At 41.1% G+C, this 20,392-nt stretch overlaps 1 protein-coding gene across 4 annotated transcripts in view; it reads right to left on the bottom strand.

Moving 5' to 3' along the window:
* NBAS (NBAS subunit of NRZ tethering complex) overlaps positions 1-20,392 on the bottom strand; it is a 374,358-nt gene that overhangs the window by 105,613 nt on the left and 248,353 nt on the right. For all 4 annotated transcript variants that reach the window (XM_037894042.2, XM_043542251.1, XM_043542252.1 and 1 more), the window contains 3 exons: positions 19,804-19,914; positions 12,940-13,190; positions 8,609-8,943 (listed from right to left, as the gene is read on the bottom strand). In XM_037894042.2, the coding sequence (XP_037749970.1) occupies positions 8,609-8,943; positions 12,940-13,190; positions 19,804-19,914 (697 nt within the window). The remainder of the gene's footprint in view (positions 1-8,608; positions 8,944-12,939; positions 13,191-19,803; positions 19,915-20,392) is intronic.

Below are 20,392 nucleotides of genomic sequence, written 5' to 3'. Positions count from 1 at the left end.
AGCTAGGGGTATTGTTACATTCAGGTAGATAATGTTTTAAATTTTTTGCAATATGAAATACTGGTATGGCATAAGATTAATTCTGATCTGAGGCATATAGATGAATGAATAGCAAAACACCATACAAAAAGCAGTGCAGAAATTTGAATATTTCCCTTTTTGTCTCTGTTTCAGGGTAATATACCAAAGTATATTGGTTCTGAGAGCATTTGTGCCTGTCTGCAGAATGTTTTAAGCCCTGTCAGGTCAAGAGATGTTGCATCTTTAAATATCATGATATTCGCAAGAATATCTTGCTTTTTACTCCCCCCTGTAAGTCACACATGATTTTAGAAGTGGAGTTTCACAAAAACTGCTATAATTATAAATTAATGTAATACTTTATACCAGTTGAGCAAAGCCACTAAAAACAACACATTTTCTGGCACACAACCTGCACATATGTACACAGAACACATTCTCTTGCACACACCAATGTACACATGTTCACACTGTACAGCAAATTCTTCCTTTCATGAGAATCCCTTGGATTAGTTGCTCTCTCTCTCACACACACCTCACATCTATTTCTCATGTGTACGAGAAGACCACCCCCACCCCATACCCCCTGCCCCAGGACAGTGAAAGTGAGTGAGGGTGGGGGAGAGCAAGTGACGGAGGGAGGGGGGATGGAGTGAGCAGGGGACAGGGCCTCAGAGAAGGGATGGGGTAGGGGCATGGCCTTGGAGCAACCCTACCCTTTCCTAGGGCTCCCATTCCTACTGCTGTTCCTCTCCGCTAAGGAGAGGAAAGATGCAGCTGGATCAGGGAGTGGAGATCCTGAGAAATGCTGGGAGAAGCAGGGGCCTATACAAAGATAGGGAGTTGACTTTAGAGAAGAAAGGGATGGCAGCAGTGAACGTATTGTGGTGAGGAAGAGGACATTTCACGATTTTCTCTTGGAGGACTATGGGCTCCCCCATACAATTGTTTTGTTGCTTCACCTTCCAAGACCTCTCAAAAGTCTTCCTATTTCTGTTGGCAGGCCTGCCCAGTGTCGGCATTGTGCAGCTCCACGTGTGACATTTGCCAGTGAGAGAGACTATAATCATCTCTCTCACAGTATCATGAGCAAGTGTGGCCCTGTGTGTATATGAGAGATGTGGACACTCAGGCATGGTCTGGTCCTACCACTTAGGAGCAGAGGACACCAGGAGGGGGAAGATAAATGTCTCAAATGCAGATGCAGAAACTTGGCAGTGATGAATTATGGTCAGGTATCTTTTAGGTAAAATCCATGATAAAAGGTATATAAGAAGTGACTCATCTTATTTAGGCCACATACTGTGGCTTTCTTTAAGAAGCTTATATTTCATTCAGCATCCCTGGTGTAGGATTTATATCTTTAATATGGATAAATATGTCTCTAAACAGGTTGATAGTGTCACTTATAAATAATGTATAAAAACTATTGGTTTAACCTCTCTTCCTAACCTAATCAGAGCCGACTCCTATTTTGGAAATTTATAGGATAATTTCTTTAAACAAATTCAGGACTTCAATTTATCCATTCACTAGTTTTCAATGCATTTAGAATCACATCCCTGTTTTAGTTCCAAATAGAACCAATATTTTAAAGACAGCTATAGAGAAATAGGATAAATTAGATTTGTTTCAAAGCTGCTAAAAGATCAGAGAGCTGATGGCTAAAGGAGTGAATGGGATTGGAAGATCATTACATGACTAATACAGAGTCTAAATGGGATACGGTTTGAAGTGAGGGGTGGACGGGGAAGGCTATTAAAAGTTAGAATCTAAAGACAGCTGATATGCAGTAAGTAGTATTTTGATACTGATAAATTCAAAGTGAGGGGAACAAACAGAGCTAAAAATAAGAGTGATAGAAGTTTTCAGAAACTACAGGTCAGTAATATTTTCATAATACACTTCCATTAGGAAGCTATTTAATGGACTCCAGTACATGCCAGTATTGGGCTGGAAAGCTGGGCAATTAACTGGCAGACCATTTCCTGGGTTCAGCTAAAGGACTGTTTCATTCCCAGTCCTAACACATGTATTAAATAAGCTGCCTGGGAACGTTTGGGGGAGATGTTCAAGAAGCTGCTGCTGTATTTGGACACACCTGAGGGAATTCTGCACCACTGGGGAAGGACAGCTCAGTGGTTTGAGCATTGGCTAAACCCAGGGTTGTGGAGTTCAATCCTTGAGGGGGCCATTTAGGGATCTGGGGGCAAAAATTGGGGATTGGTCCTGCTTTGAGCAGGGGGTTGGACTAGATGACCTTCTGAGATCCCTTCCAACCCTGATATTCTATGATTCTATGACTATAAAAACGCAGAATTAATGTCCCCTGCAGACTCCCCCCCACCCCGAATAATTGATTCTGACAGAGAGGCAAAGGGAAGCCGTTAGCGGGGTCACATTGCAATTACACCTTTTGCCCATCAGAGGCTAATGTGGCACCAGAAGAGAGGGCAGCTGGCTCACATGCCGGAGCAGCCAGTCGCAGAGAGGGAGAGGGCAGAGGCTGCTTTCCTCATATCCCCCTGCCCACAGGGCCAGGTGAGGAAGACAAGGGATATGGAGGAAGGGGGAAGGACAGAGGGCTGCTGGGAGATCAAACAGACTGGGGTTCAGAAGGCCTAGTGGGAGAGAGAGACAGGGGCAAGGGCAGAGGAGCTGGTGGGGTAACACTGAGCCAGGGGCTGAATGGGAGAGAGGATTCAGGGACACATGGGGGACAGGGGCAGTTATGCCCAGCTGAGTGAATGTGCAGGGAATCATGGGGACATATGCAGATATGCCTGGCTGAATGGGAGAGGCTAGGGGTCCAGCCAAGGTCTGCATGGGGGAGGCTCTCCAATTCATTAGTAATCCCTCCCTTGTCCAAATAACTGTTCCATACTTCTCCCACCCACACCCAACAACCCTCCAGGTTCACTCCTTCCCAACAATTATTTCCCTCCCGCTCAGCTCCTCTGTTACCCCTTACTTCCCCCAAGCCTTTGCACTGCTTCTGAGGGGTGCAGACATTATTTTCTGTATTGTAGTTTGAAGGAATTACTCAAAGTTCTGTATTAAATATGCCTAATAAGGAACATATTTGTCCAAAAAAAAATAAAAATAAAAAGATTTCCCAAATCTGTTTTGTCTGTATTATTACAGACAAACATGCTGACAGATATTTTGAAATAAATTACCAAATGAATTGAAACTGGCGTGATTATATAGTGTTATTTTGACAAAAAATATGCAGAATTTTGCAGAATTCTAAAATATTGTGCACAGAATTTTTATTTTTTTAGTGCAGAATTCCTCCAGGAGTAATTTGGAGTCTGCCTAAGGGAGATGAACAGAACCTTCCAGAGGCTTCTGTTGAACTTTTCTACTGGCACCTCAGCCACCCCAGCAGTCCTACTTTCTCTACTCACACCCCCGCCCCCCCCCAAGAGAACATAAGAATGCAAGAATCATAAAGACTCCAAGAGGAGAGATAAACATAGCAGAGGCTGCATTTCTTTCTCCATTCAGTTAGGGAGAGTGAGTAAAGATGGGAATCAATGAAGCACAGAGTGAGCTCAACAACAGACAACAGAGCCAATAAAAAACAGCAACCCACCCTAATGAAGCCAACATTCCTCCCCCATCCCACCCCAATCTTGTCTTGCCTACCTCAGTCCAGACCCAAGTCAGACAAGCAGAGTTTAATGACAACAAAGAAGTCAGGGTTCCAGGCTAGAAACGAAAGTGGATGCTGGGAATTGGTGGTCTGAGGAGTGTTGGGGGGTAGACAGGTGTGTTAAGAGGGAAGAGGAAAGGGCTATAGATGAACATGGTGCAGGGACCAGCTGACATGTTGAAGACGGGAAGAGAGATAAACATGGCGTTTGTGTTGGGTGAGCTGGCTGGTCAGAGGTAGAGAAAAGATTAGAGAAGAGATGACTACGAGGGTATATAATAGAGGTCTATAAAATCATGAATAGTGTGGAGACAGTGAATAAGGAAGTGGTATTTACTCGTTCACGTAACATATGAACCAGGGGTCACGCAATGAAATTAATAAGCAGCAGGTTTAAAACTAACATAAAGGAAGTACTTCACATAGTGTAGCGTCAAACTCTGGAACTTGTTGCCTGGGAATGCTGTGAAGGCCAAAACTATAACTGGGTTCAAAAAAGAATCAGATAAGTTCATGGAGGACCACAGAATCATAGAACCATAGGGTTAGAAGGGACAGGTAGGGTCACCTAGTCTAACCCCCTTCCAAGATGCAGGATTAGTTCTGTCTAAACCAGAGGCAGGTAAACTACGGCTCGCGGGACCGAGGAGGAGGCTAGCCTGTGGCCGGGGAGGCTAGCCTGTGGCCTCTCCACTGCTGTCGCCCCCTCCCCCACAGCCATGCCGCCGTGCAAGCGGCATGGTAAGAGGTCAGGGAGTGGGGGTTGGATAAGGGGCAGGGGGATTCCGGGGGGCAGTCAAGGGACGGGGAACGTTGGATAGGGCTTGGGAGTCCCGGGGGGGACTATCAGGGGGCAGGGGTGTGGACAGGGGCCGGGGCAGTCAGGGGATGGGGAGCGGGGGGGGGGGGCGGGGAGAGTTGGATAGGAGGTGGTGTCCCAGGGGGGTAGTTAGCGGTGGGGGGTCCCAGGAGGGGACGGTCAGGGGACAAGGAGTGGGGGGGGGGTGTTGGATGGGTTGGGAGTTCTGAGGGGGGCAGTCAGGGGGCGTGGCGTGGCTGGGGATGGATTGGGGGCAGGGCCAGGCTGTTTGGGGAGGCACAGCCTTCCCTACCTGGCCCGCCATACAGTTTTGCAACCCTGATGTGGCCGTCAGGCCAAAAAGTTTGCCCACCCCTTGTCTAAACCATCCAACACAGATGGCTATCCAGCCTCCTTTTAAAAACCTCCACTGAAGGAGCTTCCACAATCTCCCTAGGAAGTCTGTACTGTTGTCCTACTGTTTTTACGGTTAGGAAGTTTTTTCTGATATTTAATCTAAATCTGCTATGCTGTAGTTTGAACCCATTGCCTCTTCTCCTGACCTCTGTGGCAAAAGAGAACAACTTTTCTCCATCTTTTCTATGGCAGCCTTTCAAGTGTTTGAAGTCTGCTATAATGCACCCCCCCCCCCCCCGCCGCCCCATCTTCTCTTTTCCAAACTAAACATACCCAGTTCTTTCAGTCTTTGCTCATATGGCTTGCATGCCATCCCTTTGATGGTCTTTGCTACTCGCCTCTGGATCCCTCCAGTTTCTCTACATCCTTTCTATACATTGGTGACAAACTGAATACAGTACTCCAGCTGAGACCTAACCAGTGCTGAGCAGAGCAGTACTATCACTTCCCATGACTGGCATTCTATGCCTCTGTTAATGCAACCCAAAATTGCATTTGCGTTTTGCAACAGCATTGCACTGATGACACATGCTGAAGTTGTGATCCACCACAACTCCCAGATCCTTCTCAGCAATGCTGCTGCCAAGCCAGTTATTTAGTATCCAGTGTATTTAGATTTTCAGAAAGCCTTCGACAAGGTCCCTCACCAAAGACTATTAAGCAAAGTAAGCTTGGTAAGCAAAGTCATGGGATAAGAGGGATGGTCCTCTCATGGACGGGTAATTGGTTAAAAGATAGGAAACAAAGAGTAGGTATAAATGGTCAGTTTTCAGAATGGAGAGAAGCAAATAGTGCTGTCCCCCTGGGGTCTGTACTGGGACCAGTCCTAGTCAAGATATTCATAAATAATCTGGAAAAAGGGGTAAACAGTGAGGTGACAAAATTTGCAGATGATACAAAATTACAAAAGATAGTTAAGTCCCAGGCAGACTACAAAGAGCTACAAAAAGATTTCTCAAAACTAGGTGACTGGGCAACAAAATGGGAGATGAAATTCAATGTTGATAAATGCAAAGTCATGCATAGTGGAAAACATAATCCCAACTATACATATAAAATGATGGGGTCTAAATTAGCTGCTACCACTCAAGAAAGAGATCTTGGAGCCATTGTGGATGGTTCTCTGAAAACACCCACTCAGTGCGCAGCGGCAGTCAAAAATGCAAAAAGTATGTAGCGAATCATTAAGAAAGGGATAGATAATAAGACAGAAAATATGAATTACCTCTATATAAATCCATGGTTTGCCCACATCTTGAATACTGCACGCAGATGTGGTCGTCCCATAACAAAAAAGACATATTGGACTTCGAAAAGGTTCAGAAAAGGGCAACAAAAATGATTAGAGGTATGGAGCATCTGCCATATGGGGAGAGATTAATAAAACTGGGACTTTTCGGCTTGGAAGAAAAGACTATTAAGGGGGGATATGATAGAGGTCTATAAAATCATGACTGGTGTGGAGAAAGTAAACGAGGAAGTGTTATTTACTCCTTCTCACAACACAAGAACTAGGGGTCAGGAAATTAAATTAATAGGCAGCAGATTTAAAACAAAACAAAAAGGAAGTATTTTTTTCACATAATACACAGTCAACCTGTGGAACTCCTTGCCAGAGGATGTTGTGAATGCCAAGACTATAACAGGGTTCAAAAAAGAACTACACAAATTCATGGAGGATAGATCCATCAATGGCTATTAGCCAGGATGAGCAGGGATGGTGCACCTAGCCTCTGTTTGCCAGAAGCTCAGAATGGGTGACAGGGGATGGATCGTTTGATGATTACCTGTTCTGTTCATTCCCTCTGGGGCACCTGGCACTGGCCTCTGTCAGAAGACAGGATACTGGGCTCGATGGACCTTTGGGCTGACCCAGTAGGCTGTTCTTATGTTATCCCCCATTAATTTTTTCTTCCCTAAGTGTAGCAACTTACATTTGTCTTTGTTGAATTTCATATTGTTGTTTATAGCCCAGTTCTCCAATTTATCAAGATCCCTTTGACTTTTAGCTGTGTTCTCCAAAGTGTTTGCAACCCCCCTAGCGCTGTGTCATTTGCAAATTTGATAGTATGCTCTATATTCTGAGACCCAGGTCATTAATAAAGATGTTAAACAACACCAGACCCAGATCAGATCCCTGTGGAATCCCACTTGAAACCTCCCTCCAATCTGACATAATTCCATTAATAGTTACTCTTTGTTTGTTTGAGCTTGTTTAACCAATTATGTGTTCACTTAATAGTAGTTCTGCAAAGCCCACATTTCTCCAGCTTACTTATCAGGATGTCATGACTGTGTCAAACACCTGCTGAAGTCCAGGTATATCTCCGTATTATGTCCACCACATTCCCCCATCCATCAAACCAGTTACCCTGATAGGATAGGTCTATCAATGACGGTTAGCCAAGACAGTCAGGGACACAATCCCATCCTCTGGTTTCCCTAAACCTCTCCTCTGACTGCCAGAAGCTAGGACTGGATGACAGGGGATGGATCACTTAACAATTGCCCTGTTCTGTTCATTCTCTCTGAAGTATCTAGCACTGGCCACTGTCGAAAGACAGGACACTGGGCTAGCTGGACCAGTGGTCTGATCCAGCATGGCCACTCTTATGAGGAGAAGATAGACTTGAAGAACATAGCTAGAGATGTAGAAACCATTGGTCTAGATGACAGTTATTTCAACCTGGTAGCACCTAGTCTACCTAGTGCCCTAATTGTGCTACAGAAAGTGAAAATTTTGAGCAAGCAAATACTAGTGTAGAAAAAAGCAGAGGGGTCATAAACCAGTCAGAATGAGCTGCTGGGATATAGTATATAGTAATATCCAAAAAAAGAAGGGAATGACAATTGATTAACCAGAATGAATAACTACAGGAAATAAGGAGGAGGAGGAAGAGCAAGAATTCTGATCATCCTTTTTTAAGATATAGGGTTAGAGACAACAGCACTCAGGAATCTGGAATCAAAGGTAATGTGTGAGGCTTTTGCCTTAGTTGGCATAGTGCTGGGTAGCAAAAGTGTGAAACAAGGCCCAGGTGATTTTACTTTACAGACCTCCCTTGTGGAAGAAGTTACTGCGTATTCAGCAGAATGAGCTTGGGCCCTGAAGGCAGCACCTTCTTGTAAGACACTGTAATAGCAGGCTTTCAAGAATATGGAAATTGTGGCATGAGGTATCTTTTGGACCCTCTTATATTGTAACTGTAGGTCATGAAAAGGGCATCAGACATTCATTCTATATTCTTATGTCATTCTCATGTCCTAGTAGTAAATTAGATCTCTAACAAATCCAAGGAACGCAGACCATTATCCTTGGGTTTGGAGCTAATGGAAACTTGGAGCAAATACAGATTTTCAGATTTGTACCAGTGAAAAGCATTTCCCTATTTCTCTGCCCGGCCTGGATAATGGAGACTTTGGAGGATCATGGAAGTATTTCTTTCACTGGGAGGATGAACCTACCATGAATTTAGGTTGATAAAAATGTAAAATTAAAACACAGATTTTCTTTCCACAGTAGCAATTTTAGACATGAAAATGAAGGTTTGGGTTTTTGTTTGTTTGTTTTTGTTTTTTAATACAGTTCATTAATTCAACATTTCCCTAGAAGAAAAAGTGATAAAAATGAGATATGGACTATCTTTATGAAACTTATTATCTAAACAGCTTAACCAAACTTGCAATTCTTTTGTAAAAGGGATTATATTTACCTTAGTAACAGCCTTTGAAGAAAAGGTAACATCATCAAGGAAAGTGACAATATCTCCTGGGTAGAGTCTATCAAAGTACTTTGCACACACATCATATGCACTTAACCACTCTGGTGTTGTTTCTGGTGTTTTTTTAATGAGCTTGCGATCTCCATTCCAGAAGAGTTTTTGTAACCAGATGGTGTAAACAGAGCTTGGAGAGAGCATACTACCATCTTTCTCAGGGATTTTGGGAGCGAGTTTGGAAATGGATAAGATGTTCTGACTTGTAAGGATGGGCTCCAATACTCCCAAAGGGCTTACATTTTCATCTGTTAGTTTTTTGTAATTGAGATCTATTGGCAGAAAGAGAAAAACAAAAGTAGTTATTAAAGTTGCATCTATTCAACAGGTAGGACTGTAACTGGCATTCTACCTACAAAAAAAAAAAAAACAAGGACTGAAAGAGCACTGACAGAACTATCATCTCCACAGCTTTTCTAGACAAAGTCCATTCTAACTTAGGGTTGATGCATTTTGTCAGACTGTACTGTAGAAAGGGCTGTTGATGCCTCTATGTGCTGATAATCAACGGGTTTAAACTCCTAGTGATAATAGACTGTCAAGAAACTTTAGCACTTTTTTTTTTTTTAATTATTCGAGTCCCACACCAAGTACATATACATGTATGTGTTTATCCACAGAGAAGCAAGTGCATATACAGATACATCTCTGGCTACAAATATATGTAAATTCCTTTAAAGCCTAAAAAACCTGAATCTCCACCTCTGCATTCACTGACAAAAAGCAGGATTTTACCAAGGGAAAACTAACACGCATGAGCTATCTCACTGTAAAAAGAGTGGAGACAAGACACTAGTTTTACAGAGACATAAACTAGGCAAGGTCACCCATTGCCAGGGGGTAGTACTGACTTTCCCTAGCTACCTCGTGAAAAGAACTACAAATGCCTTGTCTCCATTTAGGATTTTACAGTGAGATAACAATCATATTAGTTATCTTGCTGTAAAAACAGTGTGTGTCAGTGAAGACAAAGACTTAGTGTGCCCATCTGTGAAGAAAAGAAAACAAGCCCTGCTCTGTCCAAAAACCTTATCCCTGAGAGATTGGTGGAACATCTTCAGTAGCATTACTTTACACTATAGCCCTTCCACTCAGCCCCATACCCTCTCTTGCCAGATATATGTTTATCTACATCCTTCAAACATTTTGCTTTCACTTGGGCCCTTCTGGAAAGGCTTACACATGCTTAACTTTCAGGAGTCTCCTTGAGCTCAGGGAGCCTTAGGTCATGTCTACACTTCCTGGGGATCAGCACTGCTGCAATTGATGTACCGGGGGAAGATTTAGTGGGTCTAACGAAGATCCACTAAATCGACTGCAGAGCCCTCTCCTGTTGACTCCGGTACTCCACTGGAAGGAGAGGAGTAACGTAAGTCGATGGGAGAAACTCTCCCGTTGACGCAGCGTGGTGCAGACACTACAATAAGTCGACCTAAGCTACGTTGACTCCAGCTATGGTATTCATGTAGCTGGAACAGTGTAACTTAGGTTGACTTACCCTGGTAGTGTAGACAAGGCCTTAGACTGTAAGCTCCTCAGGGCAGGGACTTCGTCTTTTGTCTTTACAATTCTATGCATGTTTATGGTGCTGTACAAATAATAATACCATGACTGTGGTAAATGGGAAAAGAAAAAAAAACCCTAGCAACAGGGCAAGATCAAGATTAAAGATGCAAGTACACAGCAGCCAAGAAATGCAAATGTTAAAACTACTCCCACAACCGTAATTCAGCCATCATATAATACTGTAATATACATTAACAACAAATCAATAATATATTAAAAATGTATATAAAAAAGACAACAGATTAGAATACTATTTACACCATGACAAAGATAAAGTTGTTGGAACAATTTTAACTTTTATAATTTCCTGACTTCTGAATGCTTATTATTTCAGCAGTAGTGTTATAACACTTGTTTTTAACATTTAATTTCCCAATTTAGAACAAACACACACACAGAAATAAAGAAATCTACATATGTTCCGCTTTGGAACTTTTAAAATTCTTCAATCTTGGGCCTATGCTAATGGCTTTTCACAGCTGTCTCTTCTGTGAAGTTTATAAGTTCTGCAAGCTCCCAGCCTCAACTCTGCTACTGATGGAGCTGCATGTACTTAATGACAAAAAAGCAAAGGAGAGACAAACAGAAAAAGTGCTATTTTTAAAAAGATTCATAACATTTCTTCAGACACATTAGTTTTTTAAATACAATATATGTCTGGAAATCAATCACATTTTGATGTTTCTAGGCTTAGCCAAGTAAATCATTCAAAAGCAAAATTTTGATAATGATTTTTTAAAATGAACATTTAATTGAGAATAGCAGAGAAAAAAATGCTCAAACTTTCAAAAAATCACCTTTGGACTTACAAAAAAAGAAAATTTGGCTTAAATTTTATTGTGAAAGATATGAGCAATTGAAAAGGGGGAGCGTGAGCTCCTAGTACCATGGGTGAAGTAAACGTGTGTGTACATATGTATTTTATATACATATTGCACATAAAGCTGTAGTACAAGACCATTATTAAGGCTGCAAAGTCAAATACTCAAAAGTTAGGAAATACCACAAAGCTATTTGTACAACCTTAATTTGGCCCCTTTGTATGTATTTGTTATGATAGATTTTAATTTCATGATTAAATGCTATTTTTTCCACAGGACCCCTGCCTCGTTCAGTGCATAGACAAACTGTGCTCACTGAATGAGTAGTATTCAATATTCTGTTTTGTCCTCATAGTTAAATGTGTGGCCTCAGGCCTTAATTCACAGCACACTGTTCAAACCCTGCTATAAAGACAGAATTATTAATATCCTCATGGTCTTTCCTATGGTCTTCATTACTATAGCATCTCAATGCTTAATTAATCAATCCATCTTCACAACACCTCTGTGCAATAAGGGAGTATTATTATCTCCACATAACAACTGGGGGGTTGAGGCACAGAGATTAAGGTCAAACAGTACACTACTTTTGGGTGCTCAACTTGAGAAGCCTTTAAGACTTGATTTTTTTTAAAAGAGTTGTTAGCGTTATAAAGCACTGTGTACATTTAAAACATTGACTTCAGCTGTAGCTGTGACTAAGCGCCTCTGCAAATCAGACCTCACGTGACCAAGTTGAGCACTGAAAAAATGAGGAACACAAACAATTAGTGGGAACCTCTGAAAAGTTTACTTTAAGTGACTTGCTTAGCTTCACATAGGAACTCTCTGGCAGTGGCCGGGATAGAATCCAATTATCCAACGCAGAATTTGACGATTTAACCATGAGACAGTCCTTTTTCGTCCTGCAATCCCCTGTATTATTCACAACACACCTTCCAATTTCTGCAGCATGAGACAGGAGTCCTAAGACAGCACCTCATTTACTATGGAACCCTCATTCATCCCCAGAGCAGCTCCATTCTGTGTATTGAAATGTTTTCTAAAAACATTCAGCTTGAGGAAGACACCTATCATGTCAAGTTTCAAACCAAACAATTAAAATTTGGCAAAGTTATACACAACTGAAAAGAGGGTCTTATAATAGGAAGTGTCAGGCAACTTTAATAATGCGGACACTATTAGCCCTGCTTAAAAATATAATTACATAAATGCCTGTTGCCAGGCTGGATGAAAAATAATAGTTAAAATTGTATCCCTTTCTGAGGAATAAAGTAATATCAAACAACATTATTTTAAAAATTATGAACTTTAAAAAGAAAAATGCTTAACATCTATGAAATTATGTGTTATGTAATTAAGATTTTTGATAGGCACACCAATACACAGAATGCATTTTAGGTAGTTTTAGAAGAGCAGATTTTACATAAACTGCATTTCTGTCCACAGTATGTTATTCAAGTGCTTGTTTTTGTTTTTTAAGATTCTTCATACACTGTAACCCATATTTTCACAGAATGGAGAATTTCATTTTAATTACAGAAAGAGACATTTCATATTTACATAACATTTTTATAAGCTAAAATATTTAACATTTACTAGACTAGAAATATTAAAACACTGTTTAATTTTTTTTCAGCAATGCATTTTGCTGTAGCTTGCCATGAAAGACTAATCTAAAATGCAATAAATCCAAAGACAAGGTTAATTTTCCTCTGAGGCATAAGAAACCTATTGAGCTCCCTGCATCTATCTGATTTGTTTATAAAAGAGCACCTGATAATTTGAAACTAGAAAGTGTGACCTTGTCAATACTCAGAAAACTGAATAAATGTGATAAGTAACTACAGCTATAGAGTACAAAACCAATAAATCTCATACCTGGTGCAATGGCCTTGAATTTTTTCAGCAGCCGTATGTGAGTTTCAGGTTTGATAGCATGCTTTACAAATTCTGAACAACCGCAGTTTTCAAGGAGAGTAAAATAATAAAGCAACCGCTGGTGATCTATGCCTTCAATACCCGGGTAAACATATTTGGCCATGTGTTCATGTAGGGCTTCAGGGTTGGTTTTCAAAGTCTCAAAGAGACCAAGACTTTGTGCTCTGTCTTCTATTTCTCCAGTAGATAAGCTGTGTGTAAAACAAATATTGTTTTAAAGGTTAGACACTCAAGTAAATTAAATACCTCTTGTATTAGAATGCATACGAGACATGATAACTCATTTTTTTCCCTTAAGCAGAAAGGTTCAATTTCGTAACAGATTCTGAAGTGTGAATACTACTTCATGTACATATGTCTGACGGGTAAAAACTGATCACAAATATTTAAGAAATTCTGAAATAATTCATGCTCTTGCAACAAGAAGACAAGAGGCTGGGTAATAAACTACTTATTTAGACATGTATATAGAGAGTCATATTAGTTACAACAGAATATTTCATACTTTTACATTCCAATGTCATCAAAAGATATTGGATCACCATTTCCATAAAAAAAAATCTATTTTCAGGTTTTATAGTTTGCTGCATAAATTCAGTTAAAGATGAAACTTGGCGGGGGGGTTCTCCATCACGGAGCAAGATTTTGGCTGATTTTAAGTTTTAAAAGGGTAAGAAAATGGAGCTTTTATAGTTCAATTTTTTTTTAAATTATCCATTTAAAAAAGTAATTATTCCGTATTATGAATTGCCTGATTTTGCTATCCACATTTTTTTTAAATGGCAAAAACCTTCACATTATAAAAAAGGAACGTGCACATGCATGGGCATAAGCAGCAGAATTAGGATATTCATTAGCGACATGGTACCTATGCACTTGAAGCACGATATATTAATGCTTTAGATGTACAATACAGTCAGAGAACTTGGTCAGTAAAGGGAAATGGTAATGGCATATCTTTAGGTCATTTTTTTGATTCAGTAATGACCAGAAAGTTAATATCTGCTGGACTGTTGGTGACATGGCAAATGACTTAGGCCAGGACGCTACAAGATTCTCCATGTGGAACATGCTAGACTGAGGCTTTGTTGATTTTATAACAGTTTATACTAGCAATAGATGATGTTGATAGATAATGCTTAGACCAGAGTATCCATTCCCCTGCAAGTGCAGCACATAGTCCTCATATAGAGGTTACCTTCAGATAGCCTAATCTCTCAAATACATTCAGTCACTGTTAGCACATTGACGCATTTCCCCATAAATTTAATGCACATGAAGATTCAGCTATCCTCTCATGCCTCGTGCTGAGCCCCATGCAACAGCTTTGAGAAACATCTATGGATAGGATGAAGAAACCTGCTGTATTACTGCCCATTCTGTACCTACTCTCTGTAGTGGCACTTTCCACGTCTGTCAACCTGCCAGTGATACTCATTACATTTAACTGAAAATGAAAATGACACTTAGAATACCAGGAAGGCCAGAGATCTCTTGAAATAGCCTAGTACAGATAAGAACAACTAAACAACAATGTTAAATACAAATGCAGGCAGAATTAAAGCCACAAACGAAAATGTCTAGAATACGCTGAAAATGTAAATTTGACAAGCTCATATCTGAAGAATTTAACCACAATACATTTCCAATAAGTCAGATGTTTTCTGCTCTCTTCTTGTTTATTAAATGGAGTTATATTCTGAATACTGACTCTGTAGAAGCAACATTGAGACATTTTATATTTACTTGTGATTTCCAAACAGAATATGCCCAGTTTCCAACCCTAAATATGATTTTTGTCACTATAAGAACTGCAAACTCTATATTGTTTCAGTTGGAATAAAGGTCCTCTTACTGTAATAAAGATTCTACATATAGAACTGACAATTTTGATAATGATGCTTAAGACAATGCTACTACCTTGTTCCTTCATAGCAGTATTGGCTCTGTAGTGCTAATGAAATAAAATTCTGTTATTTTCCTTTCTGACCCTTGACAAAGTTTATGCTATTTGCACAGTTTGGACCCACAAACTAAATCTTCCCGAATCTGCACTTTTCGTTGAATTATCTTGTCAAGACAGATATTAGAATACATTTACTGACACATGATAAATATTGAAACCTCCCTGTTAACTAAATTACAATGTGCCTACATGTTTTATACACTTCTGAGCCCTTTTCAATAGCTTCTATAGGAAGAAGCTGTTATCTTTTTCTTTAGAACATAAAATGTAATTTTAACCTAGATCATCATCACCACAAATTCTGATTCATTGCACAATACAATAACATGTGATCATTAGTGTCATCACCTAGTAAAATAAATGATTACTAGTATAAAATGTGTCTCTTTTCAGAAACTGTCCATAAAGTGGCTTATACAAATACTGCATATTTGTCTAACAGTGAGTAACTCTTAGAATAAACTTGCTTTCATTTCAACATTAATGAGTAACAAGGCATGCATTATTAATACAATAATCCCTAGAGGAGAGGTGGGCAAACTATGGCCCGCAGGCCACATCTGGCCCACGGGACCCTCCTGCCCGGCCCCTGAGCTCCTGGCCCGGGAGGCTATCCCCCAGCCCCTCCACCGCTGTCCTCCCTCCACCACAGCCCCAGTTCACAGTGCCGCTGGCACAATGCTCTGGGCAGCAGGGCTGCGAGTTCCTGGGGCAGTGCAGCTGCAGAGCCTGGCCTGCCCCGGTGCTCTGTGCTGCGTGGCTGGTTCCAGCCGGGCAGTGCGGCTGTAGCGCCGCCAGCCACCGTTGCTCCAGGCAGCGCAGTAAGGGGGCAGGGAGTTGATAGAGGGTAGGGCAGTTCGGGTGGTGATTAGGGGCCGGGGCGGTCAGAGGGCGGGAAACAGGGGGCTTGAATGGGGGCAGGGGTTCCGGGGGCGGTCAGGGAGAAGGGGTGGTTGGATGGGGCAGGGGTCCCGGGGGGAGGGGGGGCAGTCAGGAAGGAGAGGAGGGGTTGGATGGGGTGGCAGTCAGGGGCGGGGGTTCCAGGGGTGGTGAGGGAGCAGGGGAGGGTGGATGGGGCAGGGGTCCCAGGGGGGCCGTCAGGGGGTGAGAAGCGGGGAGGGGGTCAGATAGGGGGCGGGGTCACGGCTGGCTGTTTGGGGAGGCACAGCCTCCCCTAACTGGCCCTCCATACAATTTCTGAAACCTGATGCGGCCCTCATGCCAAAAAGTTTGCTTGCCCCTGCCCTAGAGTGAATTAAACTGTAATGGCCACATGCTTTCAATCAGCCTTAAAATGAGATTACTGTAAACTAAAGCATGTTCTGCAGTATCTTATATTATTATACACCAATTTTTTAAAGATTTTTTTTTAATTTCATTTGGGAAAAAGGACCCTTATTTTGTATTTCACTTATTATAGTTTTCCACGAATACTAATTCATAGATGAGAGAATGAATAAAATGGCAGAAACCTTAGGTGATATCCCAGCCCCACTGAATTCAGTGGAAGCTTTGCCATTTACTTCAGTGGGTCCAGGATTTCATCCCTTGTGTGTAATTTATTTTAATGAAATAAATAGTATAGGAACACGTTTGAATTTAAGGGCTGTAGCTTTTTTTCCTCTTACTTTTTTTGAGAGAGAAAAATTCAGTCTGCTCCTCCATCTTCAGACCTCTCAACTCCATGCATAAGTAGTTTTATCTCTTATGTCTCATGTTTTATAAAATACGATAACTTTTTCATGCATTTTAATTAATAGTTAATGTTAAAAGGGGTACAAGTGGTACTGAAAGGTATAGCTCCATAAATTATTTCAAATGTAAAGCCAACATCTTCATTTTCATTGCTTTTGTTCTGTACTTATACCGAGAGCCAGATGCACTGCCATCTGAACCTGCTATAAGGAAAATTGGCATAGCCTCTTATTGTTCCATCTTACCCATTTTTAAAAAGGGTATAGTATTTGCCTGCCTCACAAGGTTGTTGTTATGCATATGTGATGAATTCAAACCAATTAGAATTAGAAACAAAGGTATCATAAGAACATAAGAATGGCCATACTAGGTCAGACCAAAGGTCCATCCAGCCCAGTATCCTGTTTACCGACAGTGGCCAATGCCAGGTGCCCCAGAGGAAGTGAACCTAACTGGTAATGGTCTAGTGATCTCTCTCCTGCCATCCATCTCCACCTTCTGACAAACAAAGGCTAGGGACACCATTCCTTACCCATCCTGGATAATAGCCATTAATGGACTTAACCTCCATGAACTGATCCAGTTCTCTTTTAAACCCTGTTATAGTCCTAGCCTTCACAACCTTCTCAGGCAAGGAGTTCCACAGGTTGACTGTGCGCTGAGTGAAGAAGAAATTCCTTTTATTTGTTTTAAACCTGCTACCCATTAATTTCATTTGGTGGCCCCTCGTTCTTATATTATGGGAACAAGTAAATAACTTTTCCTTATTCACTTTCTCCACCCCACTCATGATTTTATATACCTCTATCATATCCCCCCTTAGTCTCCTCTTTTCCAAGCTGAAAAGTCCTAGCCTCTTTAAGCTCTCCTCATATGGGACCCGTTCCAAACCCCTAACCATTTTAGTTGCCCTTTTCTGAACCTTTTCTAATGCCAGTATATCTTTTTTGAGATGAGGGGACCACATCTGTACGCAGTATTCAAGATGTGGGCATACCATGGATTTATATAAGGGCAATAAGATATTCTCCGTCTTATTCTCTGTCCCTTTTTTAATGATTCCTAACATCCCGTTTGCTTTTTTGACTGCCGCTGCACACTGCGTGGACTTCTTCAGAGAACTATCCACGATGACTCCAAGATCTTTCTCCTGATTAGCTGTAGCTAAATTAGCCCCCATCATAGTGTATGTATGGTTGGGGTTATTTTTTCCAATGTGCATTACTTTACATTTATCCTTTTTTTAACCAATATAACCAAGAGTTGGACATAATCTCCTAAACTGGACAATCGGGGGTGCTGGACGCTGCTCCAGGCTGCCCCCAGCTGCTGCTCTAGGCCCAAACCCAGCTCCTGGCTGCGGCTCCAGCCCTTGGGTGGCTACCACTGTGGCTGGGTCAGCTTTGTCGACAGACTGCTAACTTCGGTGGGGGCTAGACAGCTGTTCCAGCCCTGCTGCTCTGGTACAGGCTGAAGCCAAAGAAGTCATGGAGGTCCTTTAAAGTCACACAATCCATGACTTCCATGACAAAATTGTATCCTTAATTATATAACTTGGCATCAGCCAAATGTATTCCCCAATACAATCTTATATTTCATATATAGAATCATAGAATATCAGGGTTGGAAGGGACCTCAGGAGGTCATCTAGTCCAACCCCCTGCTCAAAGCAGGACCAATCCCCAATTAAATCATCCCAGCCAGGCCTTTGTCAAGCCTGACCTTAAAAACTTCTAAGGAAGGAGATTCTACCACCTCCCTAGGTAACGCATTCCAGTGTTTCACCACCCTCCTAGTGAAGAAGTTTTTCCTAATATCCAACCTAAACCTCCCCCACTGCAACTTGAGACCATTACTCCTTATCCTGTCCTCTTCTACCACTGAGGATAGTCTAGAACCATCCTCTCTGGAACCACCTCTCAGGTAGTTGAAAGCAGCTATCAAATCCCCCCTCATTCTTCTCTTCCGTAGACTAAACAATCCCAGTTCCCTCAGCCTCTCCTCATAAGTCATGTGTTCCAGACCCCTAATCATTTTTGTTGCCCTTCGCTGGACTCTCCAATTTCTCCACATCCTTCTTGTAGTGTGGGGCCCAAAACTGGACACAGTACTCCAGATGAGGCCTCACCAATGTCGAATAGAAGGGGACGATCACGTCCCTCGATCTGCTGGCAATGCCCCTACTTATACATCCCAAAATGCCATTGGCCTTCTTGGCAACAAGGGCACACTGCTGACTCATATCCAGCTTCTCGTCCACTGTCACCCCTAGGTCCTTTTCCGCAGAACTGCTGCTCATGACATTGTCAGTAGACATACAAAAGTATGACCTTTTTAACTTAATCAATATTCTAAAATTCACACACATTTAAATTGTTTTTAGCACAACACCTGTTTCTCCAACAAAATTCAGACAATTTGCATTTAGTAGGGTTAGATACATAGACATGATAGCAATATTCTTTTAGGTTACATTTTCTCCCACTTTTCTCTACTGTTAACAATACATGCAATGAATACGGAAATTGAATAACCATCATGAAATCCTCAGGAATGAAGCATATACATTTCTGTGTCATTTAATAGGCCCACTGCATCCTCCCGGCATGCACGAATTTGGAGAAGCACAAGAACCTTCTAGAACTGCTTGAGGAATATAACTGTTTTCAAAATTCTATAAAATATTTAATGCCTTAGACATTAGTGAGTTGACACTCATTTGGAAAAAAGTAATTTCATATCATAAGACGATTTTAAGAAGCTAAGGTATGAGAAGAAATGCTTTGCATTTAGTGATGTTAGGGCTTTGTGAAAACAGAGGCCTAAACACTGAAGAAACCGTAGGAACTTGTACATTGATCCAAAGCCCAAAAGGCTGAATAAGAACAACAATGGAGGTGTAGATGGGAGCTCATGAAGCCTTAAAGAGCCTTTCTACCCTTCCTCCATTAATCCTCTTATGGGTTGTTAAGGAAGGCCTGATTAAAATGTAAATGTATGGAAAATGTGAAGCATGCTATGTGGAAGTAAAGCAAATCTAGTAAACAAAAGCTGCTTCTTTCTGCCACAAAAATTCTCTTGGAATGGGTCATACCTCAATGGAACAGAACTGTAAATTAATTCAGATGAGCCTCAACACTTACCCACTATCAGTGAAAAGAAACTCAAGATGTGTCATATAAACTTCCCAAAGCGGAACACTGTAACGCTGAGCCAAGGAAAGAGCGATCTTGTACACATTTTCTTCAAGTGTTCTTGTTAGGGGAGAACCATAAAACACAGCAAGAGAAAACAAAATAACTGGTCACACTAAGATGCTTAGAAAAAAAGTCAGAGAAAAATACTTAAGCTAGAAACGGCATTGTTGCTCTGCAAACCTTCCCCACCGCCCCCATGCACACACACTGAGAAACAACAATTAAATTTGGTTTTACTTCTTTGTTTTATTCTCAAAAGTAAAACAGATTAAAATTCTATCATTCTGTAATTGTTTGTACTGGATAAATAAAAATTCCCATAGGTATAGGTATTAAAATATTAGGGAGAGATTTTCAAAGATACAAATAGAAGTTATACAAATGTAAACAAACTTGTTTATCTTAGTGATTGGCTAAACAAGAAGTAGGACTGAGTGGACTTATAGGCTCTAAAGTTTTATATTGTTTTGTTTTTGAGTGCAGTTATGTAACAAAAAATCTATATTTGTAAGTTTGCACTACAGTTCTTGTATGA

The sequence above is a fragment of the Chelonia mydas genome, chromosome 3, assembly GCF_015237465.2.
Source record: "Chelonia mydas isolate rCheMyd1 chromosome 3, rCheMyd1.pri.v2, whole genome shotgun sequence".
Lineage (NCBI taxonomy): Eukaryota > Metazoa > Chordata > Testudines > Cheloniidae > Chelonia > Chelonia mydas.
This window is presented reverse-complemented; position numbering and strand designations above follow the sequence as displayed.